This window comes from Lithobates pipiens, unplaced genomic scaffold (assembly GCF_037356315.1).
Source record: "Lithobates pipiens isolate NorthernLeopardFrog02 unplaced genomic scaffold, aLitPip1_a1.2 Scaffold_13, whole genome shotgun sequence".
NCBI lineage: Eukaryota > Metazoa > Chordata > Amphibia > Anura > Ranidae > Lithobates > Lithobates pipiens.
In genome coordinates, this window is record NW_027507718.1 from 424,899,901 (window position 1) to 424,916,047 (window position 16,147).

At 39.5% G+C, this 16,147-nt stretch overlaps 1 protein-coding gene across 3 annotated transcripts in view; it reads right to left on the reverse strand.

Annotated features, from left to right (window-relative positions):
* Window positions 1-1,679: 1,679 nt before the first annotated feature.
* PGCKA1 (PDCD10 and GCKIII kinases associated 1) overlaps window positions 1,680-16,147 on the reverse strand; it is a 118,718-nt gene continuing 104,250 nt past the window's right edge. For 2 of the 3 annotated variants that reach the window (XM_077477657.1, XM_077477659.1), the window contains 3 exons: window positions 12,898-12,946; window positions 12,489-12,541; window positions 7,201-8,523 (listed from right to left, as the gene is read on the reverse strand). In XM_077477657.1, the coding sequence (XP_077333783.1) occupies window positions 7,725-8,523; window positions 12,489-12,520 (831 nt within the window). In that variant the 5' untranslated portion in view covers window positions 12,521-12,541; window positions 12,898-12,946 and the 3' untranslated portion in view covers window positions 7,201-7,724. Of the gene's footprint in view, window positions 2,294-7,200; window positions 8,524-12,488; window positions 12,542-12,897; window positions 12,947-16,147 lie in introns of those variants that run through there. The other variant, XM_077477658.1, reaches the window with a different exon arrangement.

The following is a 16,147-nucleotide window of genomic DNA, read 5'->3' on the forward strand; positions in this document are numbered from 1 at the left end:
TTATTAATGTTAAGTTTCCCAAGTCTAATTCTAATTATGTCCTCTGTTAGCCATGAGGGTGCTTCCTATGATGTGTCATGAGGATAAACACTGCAGTTTTGGTTACTAAAGTACCCTGATTCCCTCGTGAAGACTGAGGAGAAGAATGAATTTAATACCTTTGCCATCTCCCCATCCTTTGTAACCAGATGTCCTTACTCATTCTTTATGGGGCCAATATGGTCTGTCCTCCCTTTTTTATTGTTTACATACTTAAAGAATTCCTTGGGATTTTTTTTGCTCTCTGCTATGTGTCTTTTGTGTTCTATCTTAGCCGCCCTAATTGCACACTTACATTTCTTTTTGCATTCTTTATAAAGTCTGAATGCTGATGATGATCCCTCAACCTTGTATTTTTTGAAGGCCTTCTCCTCTGCTTTATATGCATTTTTAAATTCTTAAAATGTTTTCCCATTGAAAACATCCGATTAGTGACTAAACGAATCTGGGAGGGTACACAGTGATGTCACCAGGCTGTTTGTTCAAGGAGGACAGGCTCTGTTCGTTTATGCCGGCCGGCAATATTGTTTACATGCGTTTTATGCTTTACGGAATTGTAAGTGCAACTTTTAACTAAATTTATTAGTTATTATCTAATGTACTATACTATGGCAGCCATTTTCTTCTTTTTGAGCGAATTGTAAGAATGTATGGATTCCGCATGGATCTAGTGTATGCTGTTTCCTGGTGTGGACATCTGCGAGTGTGAAGGCCCTAGGTTGGATTTAGCCAACCGCCCTGAATGCTTGCTATCTGGTGAGCATAACTTACATTTATGGTGATAGGACACTGTTTGGAGTTCATGCATGCACACTGTGGTGTCTGGAATTAGCGATCTCAGTAATCCTTTTCCCTATAAATATTCGAACAATGTTTCCTTCCTTGGGACTTGAAATTAAATTTGGACTTTATTTTAAGATTTGGATAAGCGCAGTTTGTTTTTATTTATTGTATTTTGGTGTCGTCGCACTATATACTGCTGCTGTTCTGTGCATGTTTATTTTAATATTTTTTACTTTAGCGCTGTTACATTCCCTTTTGCTCTACATATATTTTCATGGAACTATTCAAAAAGAGGGGGTATCATTCCAGAAGAGCATTCCCTCCTTCCAACAGGGAAGATGAATTAAGTTACATCATCCATTTGAGAGTTAAATTTAAGAGACAAAAAAACCTATGTTGAAACCAAGCAAACATGAATCGGATATGAAACCATATCACCAGAGTATGATCAAAATGTGTGTTTTCAGACCGAAGTTACAAAACCTTTAATTAAAGAAAAAAACTTGGGTGAATAACTCCATTGTTTCAAAGGATGAAAATGCCTCCTTAGTCAAACCCCAATGTTGACTCAAGCTTTCCCTCAGATAATGACTGAGACGCAAAGTTAATGTTAGACTAAATGACACACAGGCACAAATCTCTGAACAGTCAATAATCAATATGTGCCTAAATTGTCTGACAGAAGAAATGGTTTGGACATTTAAAACTTGTATACATGTAATATGATAAATTTATGTCATCATAAGTAACTCAAAATGCTATATTGGACTCTAGGTGACAGATACGACCATAATTTTAATATCCACTGACCCCATGAGTAATCTGCCATAAATTTTGAGATAGAACAAATGAAGAACTGTGTTTAGATACCATCATTGTTGTAAAGACATAGAAACTGTGACCGCATCTACATGAAAATATCCATATAACATGTGTTGTTCCAAGGCAAATAGGTTTTCATTGGATATGCAGAAGTCATGTATTTATCCATATAAACATCCATTTCGTGTGATATTAATTAACCAAATGTATACTAAGTTTAATGTATTTTGTAACAATTGCTGGGGTCCCTGAACAATATAGATACATATTAATAAGTCCAATATATGGATAGATGCCCATTATGTAAGAGAACATGTTTTCTTTTAATATATAATCCAGAACACATTTTCTGTCCTCAGACACACCTAGTGGCTGAAGAGAATTCATCAGGTAAATCATTAGAATTTCCAACCATTGGAGAATAAGCCAAACCTTCTGGGCTGAGCTTATGATCATTTTATGAGCTTATTGTCCCAGATGGTATAAAGAATGTGAGGGCCTTACAGAGAGGATCACAGACCAGCACGCCGGATACACTCCTAGAGGATCAAGAAGTCTGCAGATATTAGGCCACTCCCCATCTTGCTGGACCTTGTGACTGGAACCACTCAATGTACTTAGATATTGGTGGACATCTTTCCCTTTTAAACTGTTGGTGAGATACAGAACATACAAATATTAATTACCTTTTTCTCTCAAAATTCTAGGGATTATATTTTATAGTTTATGTATTGACATTATCATATGCTGTATGTAGGGTAATTTATCATTATCATCTGCCCATAATGATTGTCTATTTGGGGGAATTCAGACAAGCTTGTATTACATCAATTTAAATTTCTGTGGTCACAGGAAGAGTATTGCCCCATTCAAAAAAAAAAAAAAAAAAAGTCAGCAGCTACAAATACTGCAGCTGCTGACTTTTAATAATTGAATACTTACCTGTCCCAGGGTCCAGCGATGCAGGGGAACGAAGCCCCCCCTTGTTCCCCACTCCGCTCACGGCACCGTCATGCGTACTGTGCGAACCCGGCTGTGGCTTCACAGGCGGGCACCCACTGCGCATGCGCGAGCGGCGCAGGGCGCTGTGATATGCCGTGCAGTCACCTGGGATACGTGACGGGTCCCAGGTGAATGTGCGGCACGAGGGGAAGTGATGTCACCAGCCCGGGCAAGGAAGAAGACAACTACGAGGGACCCCCTAGCAACAGGTATTTAGAGGTGAGTAAAACATTTTTTTTTTTGCCAATAATTTTTTTTTTTTTTTAACAAATTTTAAGCAGCTTTTTATTTTTTGGTGGCAACACCACTTTAATACTTAGTTCAAATTGCAAATATTTTCAAATTGGCAATATTTTTCTGTTGACTCAGTGAGACATACTTTGGCTTCCTTCCGGCCGGAGAAATTCAGAGGACTGTTTCCCCAAGCGACAAGGGATATTGTGTTCTTGAAAAACTGTTGGTGAGATACAGAACATACAAATATTAATTACCTTTTTCTCTCAAAATTCTAGGGATTATATTTTATAGTTTATGTATTGACATTATCATATGCTGTATGTAGGGTAATTTATCATTATCATCTGCCCATAATGATTGTCTATTTGGGGGAATTCAGACAAGCTTGTATTACATCAATTTAAATTTCTGTGGTCACAGGAAGAGTATTGCCCCATTCAAAAAAAAAAAAAAAAAAAGTCAGCAGCTACAAATACTGCAGCTGCTGACTTTTAATAATTGAATACTTACCTGTCCCAGGGTCCAGCGATGCAGGGGAACGAAGCCCCCCCTTGTTCCCCACTCCGCTCACGGCACCGTCATGCGTACTGTGCGAACCCGGCTGTGGCTTCACAGGCGGGCACCCACTGCGCATGCGCGAGCGGCGCAGGGCGCTGTGATATGCCGTGCAGTCACCTGGGATACGTGACGGGTCCCAGGTGAATGTGCGGCACGAGGGGAAGTGATGTCACCAGCCCGGGCAAGGAAGAAGACAACTACGAGGGACCCCCTAGCAACAGGTATTTAGAGGTGAGTAAAACATTTTTTTTTTCGCCAATAATTTTTTTTTTTTTTTAACAAATTTTAAGCAGCTTTTTATTTTTTGGTGGCAACACCACTTTAATACTTAGTTCAAATTGCAAATATTTTCAAATTGGCAATATTTTTCTGTTGACTCAGTGAGACATACTTTGGCTTCCTTCCGGCCGGAGAAATTCAGAGGACTGTTTCCCCAAGCGACAAGGGATATTGTGTTCTTGAACATAAAGCGTGATTACCACACATATTTTTCTAACAGAACAATTTTGGACTCCCCTGAGTTATTTGTATATATTAAGAGATATTGTTTCATTGCCGTGTTGATGTTTTGATAATGTGTGTGTGACATATCAATCACCAGAAATTCCAGTTCTGTTTGAAATTGTATAACTATACTTTAATCAATAAAGTCAAAGTATTTACTTAATAATTTTGTTGGGAGATATTTATACATTGGTAAGAAATCCCCATAAATTACGAACTCAGGAAAGGATTGTGGTATTTACTGATTATCTGAACTAAGTTCTCAAATTTACCGTAAGGTTGGAGGTACTGAAAAACAAAACACTGAGATCTTAATTAAGATTCTGTACCACACTCACAACAGGATGCACTGGCTAATGCCTTTAAAGAGGGATTCCACCAAAAAAAAAAAATACTACAGCTGCTGACTTTTAATAAATGGACACTCACCTGTCCCGGGTTCCAGCGATGCCGGCAGCCGAGGCCGATCGATCGCTCGGCTCTCGGCTGCTGCAGTCACCATTCTAGGTGAGGGAATCAGGAAGTGAAGCGAATCGGCTTCACTTCCCGGTTCCCTACTGCGCATGCGCGAGCCGCGCCGCGCAATAGGAAATCTCCGCGCTGTCACTGGGACCCGTGTGTGTCCCAGCAGACAGCGCGGCAGGGCAGGAAATGGCGTAGACTCCCACGGGAGCCTATGCCCGGAAGTGGGTGAAAATACCTGTCTTTGACAGGTATCTCCACCCCCCTCCCCCCTGAAAGGTGTCAATTGTGACACCGGAGGGGGGGGGGATCCGATCAGCGGAGGTTCCACTTTAGGGTGGAATCCCGCTTTAATATGCTCTTAAAGCGAACCCATTTCTCCTCCGTGTTCTTTGTTCCTAAGATTTTATCCCAATTTATGCTTCTAGCAAGGTTCGTAGTTTAGGGAAATTGGCTCTTTTGAAATTCAGTGTCTTTGTATTCCCCTTATGTTTCCTATTTGTGTAATTTATACTGAAACCAATGGACCTATGATCACTGTTTCCTAAATTTCCCCATATTTCCACATCCATGATCAGGTCTGTATTGTTGGTAATCAGTAGATCTATTAACGCTTTATTTCTAGTTGGTGCTTCTACCATCTGAAATTGTTCTGCAAGACATTTAGGAACTGGCGAGCTGTGGTTCCCTCCGTCCAGTCTGGATAATTAAAATCCCCCATTATGATAGCACTTCCCATCCTTGCTGCTAATCCAAATTGTGACAGGAGGTCCGCCTCCCTCCCCTCCCTCAGGTTAGGGGACCTATAGCATACTCCCAGTATAATTTTCTCCTTAGCTTCATCCTTTGGAGCTCTACCCATAAGGATTCTACCTCCTACCTAGCTCCCTTAGTGATGTCATCTCTCACATTCACTTGTACATTATTCTTGATATATAGACATACCCCTCCCCTTTTTTACCCTCTCCAACCCTGCGATAAAGGGTATACTCTTGAATGGTTGCCAGCCAATCATGAGAGCTGTTGAACCAGGTCTCTGAAATTTCCACAAATTACAAATCCTCTTCGTACAACAGTATCTTTAGTTTACCCATCTTGTCAACCATGCTCCTGGCATTGGTGAACATGCCACATAGTTTAGACCGATTGCATACTATTCTCTTATTGGGTGTTCCGAGATTGCAACTAGGACTTGTTAGTATACTTGTTTTTTTTAAAACCCCTCTAACTTTTTGGCCATCTTTACTCCCAGCAGATCTGTACCCTTCTCATTTAGGTGCAGCCCACCCCTTCTATAGTACTGGTGACCGATTGAGAAGTCAGCCCAGTCCTCCAGGAACCCAAACCTCTCCTTACTACAACAACTCCTCAGCCACTTGTTCACTTCCCTAATCTCCCTCTGCCTTTCTGGTGTAGCTCGAGGTACCGGTAGTATTCCTGAGAATACTACCTTGGAGGTCCTTTTCCTCAATTTAGCTTCCAAGTTCCTAAAATTGTTCTTTAGGACACTATTTGCCTCTGACTTTTTCATTGGTGCCAACATGCACCCTGACAGCCGGGTCTTCCCCAGCCCCTCCCAATAATCTGTCCATCAGATCCGTGATGTGTCAAACCCAGAGTGCCTGGTAGACAGCATACGGTGCTTCAGATCTTTGTCACAGATTGCCCTCTCTGTCCTTCTAAGAATTGAGTCCCCTACCACCAGAATCTGTCTATCATTTCCCTTCGCTTCCCCCCCCTCACTGTAGGAGTTCTTCCCCTGGTAGCTAGGAGAGTCCCTCAGCTCCATCAGTGCTGGCCCCTGTCTGGTTTCATCAATGTCACTAAATGGAGTGTACTTATTGGGATGCTCCACCCCTGGATCAGCCTCCTTGACACTTCCCCCCCTATCCTTCCTGACTGCCACCCTACTACACTTTTCTAGTGCCTGCACCTCTTTGTCTCCACTTGCCTCTGTTCTGGCCCCTGCTGGCATCTGCCGGGTACGTTCCCGGCTCTCCTTTGGTATGGAGGATCTTCTCAGTGCTGACAGTTGCTTCCCTAAATTCAGAACCTGGGCTTCCAGGGGAACAATGTGCTTGCATTTTGCACAGCAGTATTTGCCTTCAATCAGATAATCAAGAAACACATACATGCTTCAAGATGTACACCGAGTCGCATCGCCACACCCGCAGGGGATCATACCTACCAATTTAATGAGGGTTGGGATTATACCCTGTCCAAATTACCTAACAACTAGCTTCCTGACACTAATACTCAACAATACACTACACAGGTACTCAACAAGACAATACATAGGTACTTGTAGACCATGCGCACTTGCAGACCTGCTTGCACTCGCAGACCCGCATGCACCCGCAGACCCACGTGTACTCGCAGACCCACGTGCACTTGTAGACCACGTGCACTCGCAGACCCACATGCACTCGCAGACCCACATGCATCTACAGACCATGTGCACTCGCAGACCCATGTGCACTCACAGACCCACATACACTCACAGACCATGTGCACTCACAGACCCCGTGCACTCGCAGACCACATGCACTCACTGCCCACATGCACTTACACTACACAGGCACTCACAATACACAGGTACACACAAGACACAAGTATACACAATACACAGGTGCTAACGATCCCCACCACTACTCAGACAACACTCAGGTACTCACAATACACAGACACTCCTGACACTCAGGTACACACAATACTCAGGTACGCCCAATACTCAGGTACACACAATACTCAGGAATTTATGCTTTCTAAAGGTAAAACTCCAAAATCCAGCCCTGGTTTCTACTAAGTGGTTATATTATTAGAGGTTTTACAAGGATATATTTAAAGGCATTTCAAAAAATGCAATAAAAGGAAATATATAGCCAATAACTATTAACATTTGACTGTCTTTCAGACCTAACACACTGTTACACAATAAAAATGGGCAAGTAAATGACATATTTAAAATCATTACATCAAATAATTACATCAGCTTTAAAAATTTAAATTAAATCAAAGGAGGACTGTGTCTACCAACCAGTGGTTTTCAATATTTCATATTAAGACATTGATAAGTTAAAATATTGAACAAGGCATCAATAGTGCTTCCAAAAATAAATTTACACTTTTTTCTTTCAATCAAACATTTTTCCGTTGTCTCTTTTTTTACTTCATTTAAAAAAATATTAGTATTTTTTGCAAAAAGACAACCAACATTCAATGTCTCCTGAGATACTGTACCATAAGTGGTTTAAGGCAATCTTCACAAAACTCTAAAAGTGCATACCCATATAAGAAGAGAATGTTCGATTTGCAATTTAAATGCCTTCAAATTCTTCACCAGCAATTGCAGCTGCCAAAGCTGCAAGTGCCTCAGCAACATCTGGATCCAAGTCGTCTTCTGTGTGGATCCCATTTACAATGATTGAATCTTTCTTTGAACCCCTGGCTGAACTTCTCTCTATCATTTGGGAAATCAAAAAAGGTTCATTTGACCTCATGGCATAAACTGTGTCCTTTGTGTCCTCTGTAGATGAACTGTAGTCATGGCTAACTTTATTAGGTGGATTTGTATCAGCACTTTGTACAAAGTTTTCACTTTCAGGAAGCTCATTCAGACCTGAACAGTTGCTTATGGAATTTGGACTATTTAATGTAAGCTTGCTCCTTTCTGATTCAAGTGTTACACTTTCTGTAAAGGAAATGGTTTCCTGAATTGACCCACAAAGTTCATGTTGCATACATTCTGGTTCATCTGAATTGTGGCTCAGGTCAACATTTTGCTCTAAGCTGTGTGTAGAAGTCTTGGTCTGCAAGTTATCATCAGACTGTGAATAATGGGCATCTTGTTCTTTGACTTCTCCAGCAAAGTTAATATTTAAAACCATGTATGAGGAAACTGTTACTGGGTTGCTGGAATCAACTTCATTTTTGGCATTGATCTTTTCTGACACACTGTACAGATCCTGCGAGCCAGTGAACCTGTCAATTACATTGTGCCCATCATTTATTAGCTCACTGATCTTTATGGTGGGTGACTTGGAGCGGTCGTGTTCATAATTGTGGGCTTCATTCACATAGCCATTTGTGTGTGGTTCTTGGGGCTTGAACATATAACTAAGAATAAAAAAAGGTATACATGAAGTTATTTTTTTTATATTTTCTTCACGTGGACAGCTAAAATAAATGACATTTGCTTTTGGACCTGGTAAACTTTGCAGACTTACTGTATACAATGGAAAGCTATAGAATTAAGGATATGTAGTGAAAAACACAAAAGTGCATTTAAACAGTAGAAAATACAGAGCAGTAGAAGTTGCCATTGCCATAGTGAACAAAATATAGGTAAAAACATAGAAACAGGTTGCCGCGCTTTACATGATTTACCGAAGATCGTGTGATATCTTCCAATTTCCAGTGGAGACTGGGAGATATCACAGGATCTTCGGTAAATGGCTTCTATATAGATCCTTCCTGGATGAAATCTACATGCCTATTTGACTCTGTAATAGGGTCCAAAGGTTCCGGTAAGAGTCCCATTAATTGGAGGTGATGATGCACCTGGGAATTACAAGTAGTGTAATCAGCACAGCATTTATATCAGCACAGTGGTGGATTTCTTTACACAATTGAGACTGATATATTTAATATTATATTTTATTTTAATATTTTTTCACTTTATTTTTATTTTTTCACTTTATTGTCATCTAAAGTTGTTATTGCACTTTTATGAGCTTCTAAGTGTCACGTAAAGCACGGCAACTTGTATCTATTTTTATATACAGTCTATCTAAAAGTTATTTTGCCAGCAGCTAATTTTAGATCTGCCAGTGTGATTCTTATTATGTTTAATAGGTAGAAACATGCAAACTATACACCGTGTACTTGTTTCAAAATAAAATAATAAAGTTATTTTGTCTTGGTATTCAAATATTTTGAGAATGATATTTCAGAATAATATTGGTTGTCTTACTGCTTGCATCTTATGTTTCATAATGCTTTAGATAAAAATGCACATTTCTGTACTTTACTAATACTTTCCAGTTCAGAAATAGTATATTTGCCAATTTACATACGCTCAATTAACTTTTCTGAATTCACTAATGATTGGTTAGGCAGTTATAGATCATTACTATGTGGAGATTTTCACAGACTTGTGTCTTTCTGCTTGAATTTGCAATATGTATTACTAATGTTGTGACATATATAATGAACATAGTATTTTTAGATGAGCTTAAAGGACATTTGGTGCATTATAATATTCTTCCACTCCGCCAGTTGGGTGAGGGATTTTTAAGAAAAGGAGCTTCTAAAAAGCATATATACCCTTAACAACCTAACCCCTTAAAAGTGAACCCTTAAATATATTTCTGAAACTAATCCTGACCTCAAGCCTTAACCTAATCCCTAAACTGAATCTTTAACATAAACCCAGTCTTAAACATAACCTATAACTGCTAAACTTAATCTATTAACCACTTCATTCCCAGAATGATTTACCCCCTTCCTGACCGAGTCATTTTTTGCGATATGGCACTGCGGTAGGTTAACTGACAAATGAGTGGTCATGCAACGTTCTATGCAAACAAAATTGATGTCTTTTTTTCCCCCACAAATAGAGTTTTCTTTTGGGGGTATTTGATCACCTCTGTGTTTTTTATTTTTTGTGCTATAAACAAAAAAGTTGCTACAATTTTGATAAAAAACACAATATTTTTTACTTTTTGCTATAATAAATATCCCAAATTAAAAAAAAAAAATAATAATGTGTTCCTCAGTTTAGGCCGATATGTATTCTTCTACATATTTTTTGGTAAAAAAAAAATTGCAATAAGCATATATTGATTGGTTTGCGCTATAGCGTTATAGTGCCTACAAAATAGATTATTGAGTAATGGCATTTTTTATTAGAATTTTTTTTTACTAGTAATGGCGGTGATCTGGGATTTTTATTGGGACTGCGACATTGCAGCGGACAGATTGGACACTTTTGACACTTTTTTGAAACCATTGACATTCATACAGAGATCAGAGCTAAAAATAGCCACTGATTACTGTATAAATGCCACTGCCAAGGGGCGAATAAGGAGTTAAATGTGTTCTAACTGTGGGGGGGATGAAACTGACTGGGGGTAGGAGACCGATCGGTGTTCCTATATATACTAGGAACACACAATCTGTCTCCTCTCTCCTGAAAGAACATGGATTTGTGTGTTTACACACAGAGTTCACCATTCCTGCTCTGTCAGGAGCGATTGTGGGTGCACGGCGAACATCGTGGTGGGCGGGCAGCATATGGTTAACGTAACCCTTAACCTGCAAACCTAACCTATTAACCCCAAAAGCTAACCCTGAATACCCCCCCCACACACACACACACAAAAAAGAACAGGTAGAGCAGGGGTCTCCAAACTGCGACCCGAGGGCTGGATTCGGCCCTTTCATAGTCTGTATCTGGCCCTATTCTTCACAATGATATGAGGCACTACTCCTTCTACTGACCACCAACCCTGAGGCCATGTTCCTCTCACTGATGCTGGGCCTAGGACATTTTCTACCCCTGACCCCATGAATGGCAGTAAACTGGCCCTTAGTTTGAAGCGTTTGGAGACCCCTGGGCTAGAGAAGAACTTTTTCTTTGCAGAAAGTCTGCTCTGCCACTAAATGGAGCTACTCTTTCAAGCTCAATTAAGGCCATCTTGATTCAGACCACTTCCTGTGGAACTGGGCTGCCTTAGACCAATCCCCTGGCGTATTATCATATCAATCTGAGCTCTCAGTACTAATGACATGTGATTACCACTCATGTAATACTGTCAGTAAGCACTGTCCCCTGCAAATTAAGGATGTCCAAAGACTGGCCAGTAAACTGATGGAAATAGGGAAGGTATGGGCCTCATGCACACTGGGTGTTTGCCCAGCTCCTCTGAATGCCTTTGCTCCTGTCAGGAAAAAGTCAGCTGAAAAAAAGTGCCTAAAGTCATGTTGTGCATGCACATTTATGTGCATTTAGGCATTCATTCATTCCACTGACCAGAATATTATTTTATTCTGGCCTTTGGAAGCGCAAAATACATCTAGCATTCAGGCATGTTTACATGTATTTTTTTCTGCTCAAACACTTCTCTACTGAATGTGCAAGTGATTTGTTTTTTCAGCCTCTATATGCTCTTCTTCTACTATGCCTGTACATGCCTATGTGTGCATGACCACATAGGGTAACAGAGGGACATTCAGAGGCTGAAAAAAAATTAAGTGATTGTAATAGCAACATTTTTTTACATCCTAAGGTGTTTTCATTTTAATTGGTTGTTGGGTGGGGGTTAGTGGAGCGAGCAAGTCTCAAACAAATTGAGATGGGCTTTAAACCTAAAAAGTAACTCTAAAATAATAGTAGTATTAAATCTAAAGCCAAAATGTTATTTATCTGGTGATCCAACCAGCAACACACTTCCCGTTTTGGGGTATCTCCACTCCACTGGAGAAGCAGTGGAGGCACATTTGGACAGCAGCATTGTCAGCCTGGGGAGAGGGTACTGCAATATGCACTAGCAGATTTAGACTTAGGACTATGGAACAAATTAAACTTTAATTTCTGGTAAGACTTTTTTAAGGAGTTACAGCAACTTTTTTTCCTTTTGGAATAAAGGTTTTGCATACAGTAAATGAATAAAAGCACCCCTGTCAGTGTTTAATGGTTTGTCCCGACCCGCTAACTACCAATTTTGCTGGACATTTTGGTCTGTTAAAGGAAGTAGACAAATAACAGACTTTGTGGCTGGATTGCCAGGTGAATATAAAGGCAAAAACCTGTAAAAAAACAAATAACAAATTCAGCCACCACATCTAAGAATTTGTAAGCTGCAATATTTGGTTTAATACCGCTTCCAACAATATCTAATTATCCTGAAAAAGTGCAATGCACCAAATCCTCTGTACCAAAATGTTTGGTGCCCTAAGTATTGTTAGCAAATGATTTTTCATTATGTGTGATATAGTCATCCTCCATATTATATTTCTGTGTATTGGTCAATGTTGGAGATCCGCTTAAAAGATAGATTTTATAACAAGTACAATCTTACCTGTTCAGCATTCTACAGCAATTGCACCCCATCTGGGCAAGGTGTCTCAGTACCTTAAGGAAACACAAACAATGTGCCAAGTTGCATTATTCTTTTACAAAGCTTTTGATTAAAATGTGAGCCCACAGTAAAGTACAGCTTAGCACATACATTACAACATATCTCAGTGTCCATTTGTAGGAAAAAGACAGAGGACAGCAATAAACGTTTCTAAGAAATTCAAGTGGCTAGATGCATTATTTTAACTAGTGATAAATAAGAAATGGGAAAAAGGGAAAAAAAGGTAAGATGAGAAAAGGAATGTAAAGCAAACGAAGAGAGAAGAAGAAGAAATGTTCCATCCATAATACTAAACAGACCTAAAGAAGTGTGAAAAGTATAAGCAGAAGATGACTAAATTGTAGCCTACCTGCCTTGTATCCCATTAAAGATTAACACATGGGAGCCACCTGTTATGCCTGGAAAGAGAAACATGTTTAACTATCAGAACATAGAATACAATGTCAGAGTATAACTAAAGGCAATACTTTATTTGGTTTTGAATAGAGTGGAGAAGAATTAGAAGACCTGTGAGGTTTTTCTTTTTCTGCTGTCTGTGTCCCCATTATGGAGATTCACCCTCTCTTTGTCATGCTAACAGTTATTATTGAAAGTGATTTTAAAAGGAAATCTTAGGTTGACCCCAGAACAGCAATAGAGGGTAAATCTGCTGATAGGGACACTGGTTCTGGTGACCCCCGTGACAACCAGGGGTTGCCTCACCTTGGAGGAATTTCCTGTCGCTTACAGTTCTAGTTCTGGTACAGGAAGTGAGGAGAAATGCTCCCCAGTTGGACAGAGATGCCTGAAAATAAAACTTGACAATGGTTTCTAATTCTCTGAAATATTCTAATGTTAATTCTACTTTAATGGAACTCTATAGTCATGCAACGGTGATAAAAATTAATCAAACCCATTGCTATCTCTCTCTACTGCAATGCAGCTGGTTATGGAAATTGCAGATTGCATAACCTGCAATATTATTCATTTTGGGGCCAAAAAAAAATATCATTAAAGCAATAAAACACACAAATGCATTTTATCACAGTACACCAATCTATGTGTCTGTAAAGGTTTAATGTATACAGGCATTAGTATAGCTAGTAGTAGTTAATCTTAGCATTTTTTAAATACTTGTAATATATTTTTTTTAAATCATATGTGTATTACATGATAGGGGGTGGCTTTACATCTTTCTACAATTGCACTTGATTTATTGTATTGTATAGTGTAGTTTAGGGGATCTTTTTGAATCACGATCTTGACTAGGATCGATCCCACTTGTTTACTATTTACATAGCACAAATGCACCCATCACCACCCCCTTATCTTTAAATAAGGACACCAAATCCCCATTAGAGTTAAATGTCCGGTAAATGCCTGGTTCGGCCTTTTATTAAACAAAAATCATAAATAACAGAAAACATAAAACAGTCATAAACAATCCAGATCAAAGAATGGTTGCAGATCCTTGACAACACTATCTCCCAGAACTTTGGAGTCTGACTCGAGGACTATCTCCTTCGAGCACTATCCTAACTGACCACATACCCCTACCACCGTACACTACACGGTCAGTCTAAACTGAACAAGACCAACCAGAGGACTCCACACCTGAGATGGGTCCCACCGTTTTATCACTAGACACCATGTTTACACCCTCCTCAAGGTCCCCGACCACCAATGTCCACCCTCATCAGCCAAAAAAAATGTCAAAACAACATCACCAGGGTGAGAGGGAGGGGTGTTCCTCCTACAATTTCCAATCTGCAAATGAAACCCCTTCACTTCTGCCCTCCACCCATTATCTCTTCTGCTCCTCACAATCACCCTGTCTGCTCGGCCAATAGGGTAAGAGTCCTGACTTTTCATACCCTAACCACTAATTTAACCCACTACTGGTTTTCCTTCCACCCTGTCATGTATGCCCTTCGCTTATTCACTTCATTCAAGCTTTGGGCATGTCTAGATACTTGATGTTTTATATATTTTTAAGATGTTCTGATAACGGATTGTTTTAACCTATCATGAGCTCACTTTTTTGCTTTAACTTGAGGAACATATTTATATGTTTGAGAAGGGCCTAATAATATCAGAGATTTTGCATAAATGGTCTTTAATAAGTTTATAGGTTAAGGTTTTCTTATACAATTTAATAGAGTTTGTATTTTTATTTGCGATTCAGTTCTTTATTTAGGATTGTGGTGCTTTAAAAAGAGTGATTTTCTTTGCCAGTTACATTTAAAGGCCCAGGGCTACCCCCTGCCTTGTAGCTCTTTGTCACTTTTCTCGTTAAAGCAGAAGTCATGCAGTTTGAGGTGAAGGCTGTTACTTTTTTCAGTAGCCTGTTACCACGTTCTGCTGATCTACTGTATTGTACAATACTGACTAGAAATACATCTATTATTTAGTGAATGCATGCTTGGACAAGAGTTTTTTGTTAAGTGTAAATATACATAAAACTTCACTAGCTACAAGTATAACTGCCAGAAAAAAACATTTTCAGAACCAATAATTACTGTTCAGTAAAAATTAGTTTGTCAGAAAACAGAAGGCTAGATTAGAGCTTTTGGGATTTAATAAGAAGCCTTAAATGTGTGGACTGACAGCAAAGGTTACATAGCTCTTTAAAGTGGTTGTATACCCCTTTAGCACATTTTTACCTACAAGTAAGCCAATAATAAGGCTTACTTGTAGGTTAAATGAATATCTCCTAAACCTGTACGGTTTAGGAGATACTCACCTTGCATGCAGCCCCTGACATCAGCTGTGCATGTGCTCTGAAGGTCCGGTGGATGCCACCAGAAAATCAGAGCTCCTTGCCGGAAATTAGACCCCATGCGTATGCGTGGGAGTAATGTCATTTCTGGAAGAAACACAGAGGCGAAAATGTCAGCTCCCTCGACGGTGACCGGGATGCGATGCCGACACTTAGTTCTAAGGTAAGTATATTAGGTCATTATGCCTTTGCCTTACAGTTCTTTTTTTTTTGTGGGTATACAACTGCTTTAATAACAGGCATGAAAACTAGAGAGGAAAAAGCTTAATTTTAGAGTGTGGATGTATGCAACATAAACAGTAACATGAATCAGTAATGATAAAAAAGTGCAGCGCTAAAAATTTTATATTGAATATAAACATATCAACGTAATATAGTGTACAGTGTGAATTTTGACTTCCATGGACAACCAAATGACCTAAACAAATGACCTAAACATCATCAACTGATTAGTGACAAAAGTAAAATAATGTACAGTGTGCAAAAAATATGAAACCAACATTAGTTGTATTAGCCCATTAGTGATTCAAACACCAATTTGTTCACATATGCTTGTAAAACGATACCCAGGGGTGTTGACTTAAGGAGTCACCACAATGTGTGCATCCACCACCCAGGAAAGAGAGAGATTAAATACAAGCGTGCTGATGAAAACATGCCGTGTTCACTCAGATGAAAACGTGCTTCACAAACATGTGGAACAATCCACCTTCAGTGCTCCACCAGTGCACCCCCCGTTTCCCCCAGCCTTTCACCTCAATGATAGACCCCGCAGGGTCAAATTCACATGTAGGGGAAATAGATGATATGGCTCCTTCTCAATAATTCCACCTCACAAAGT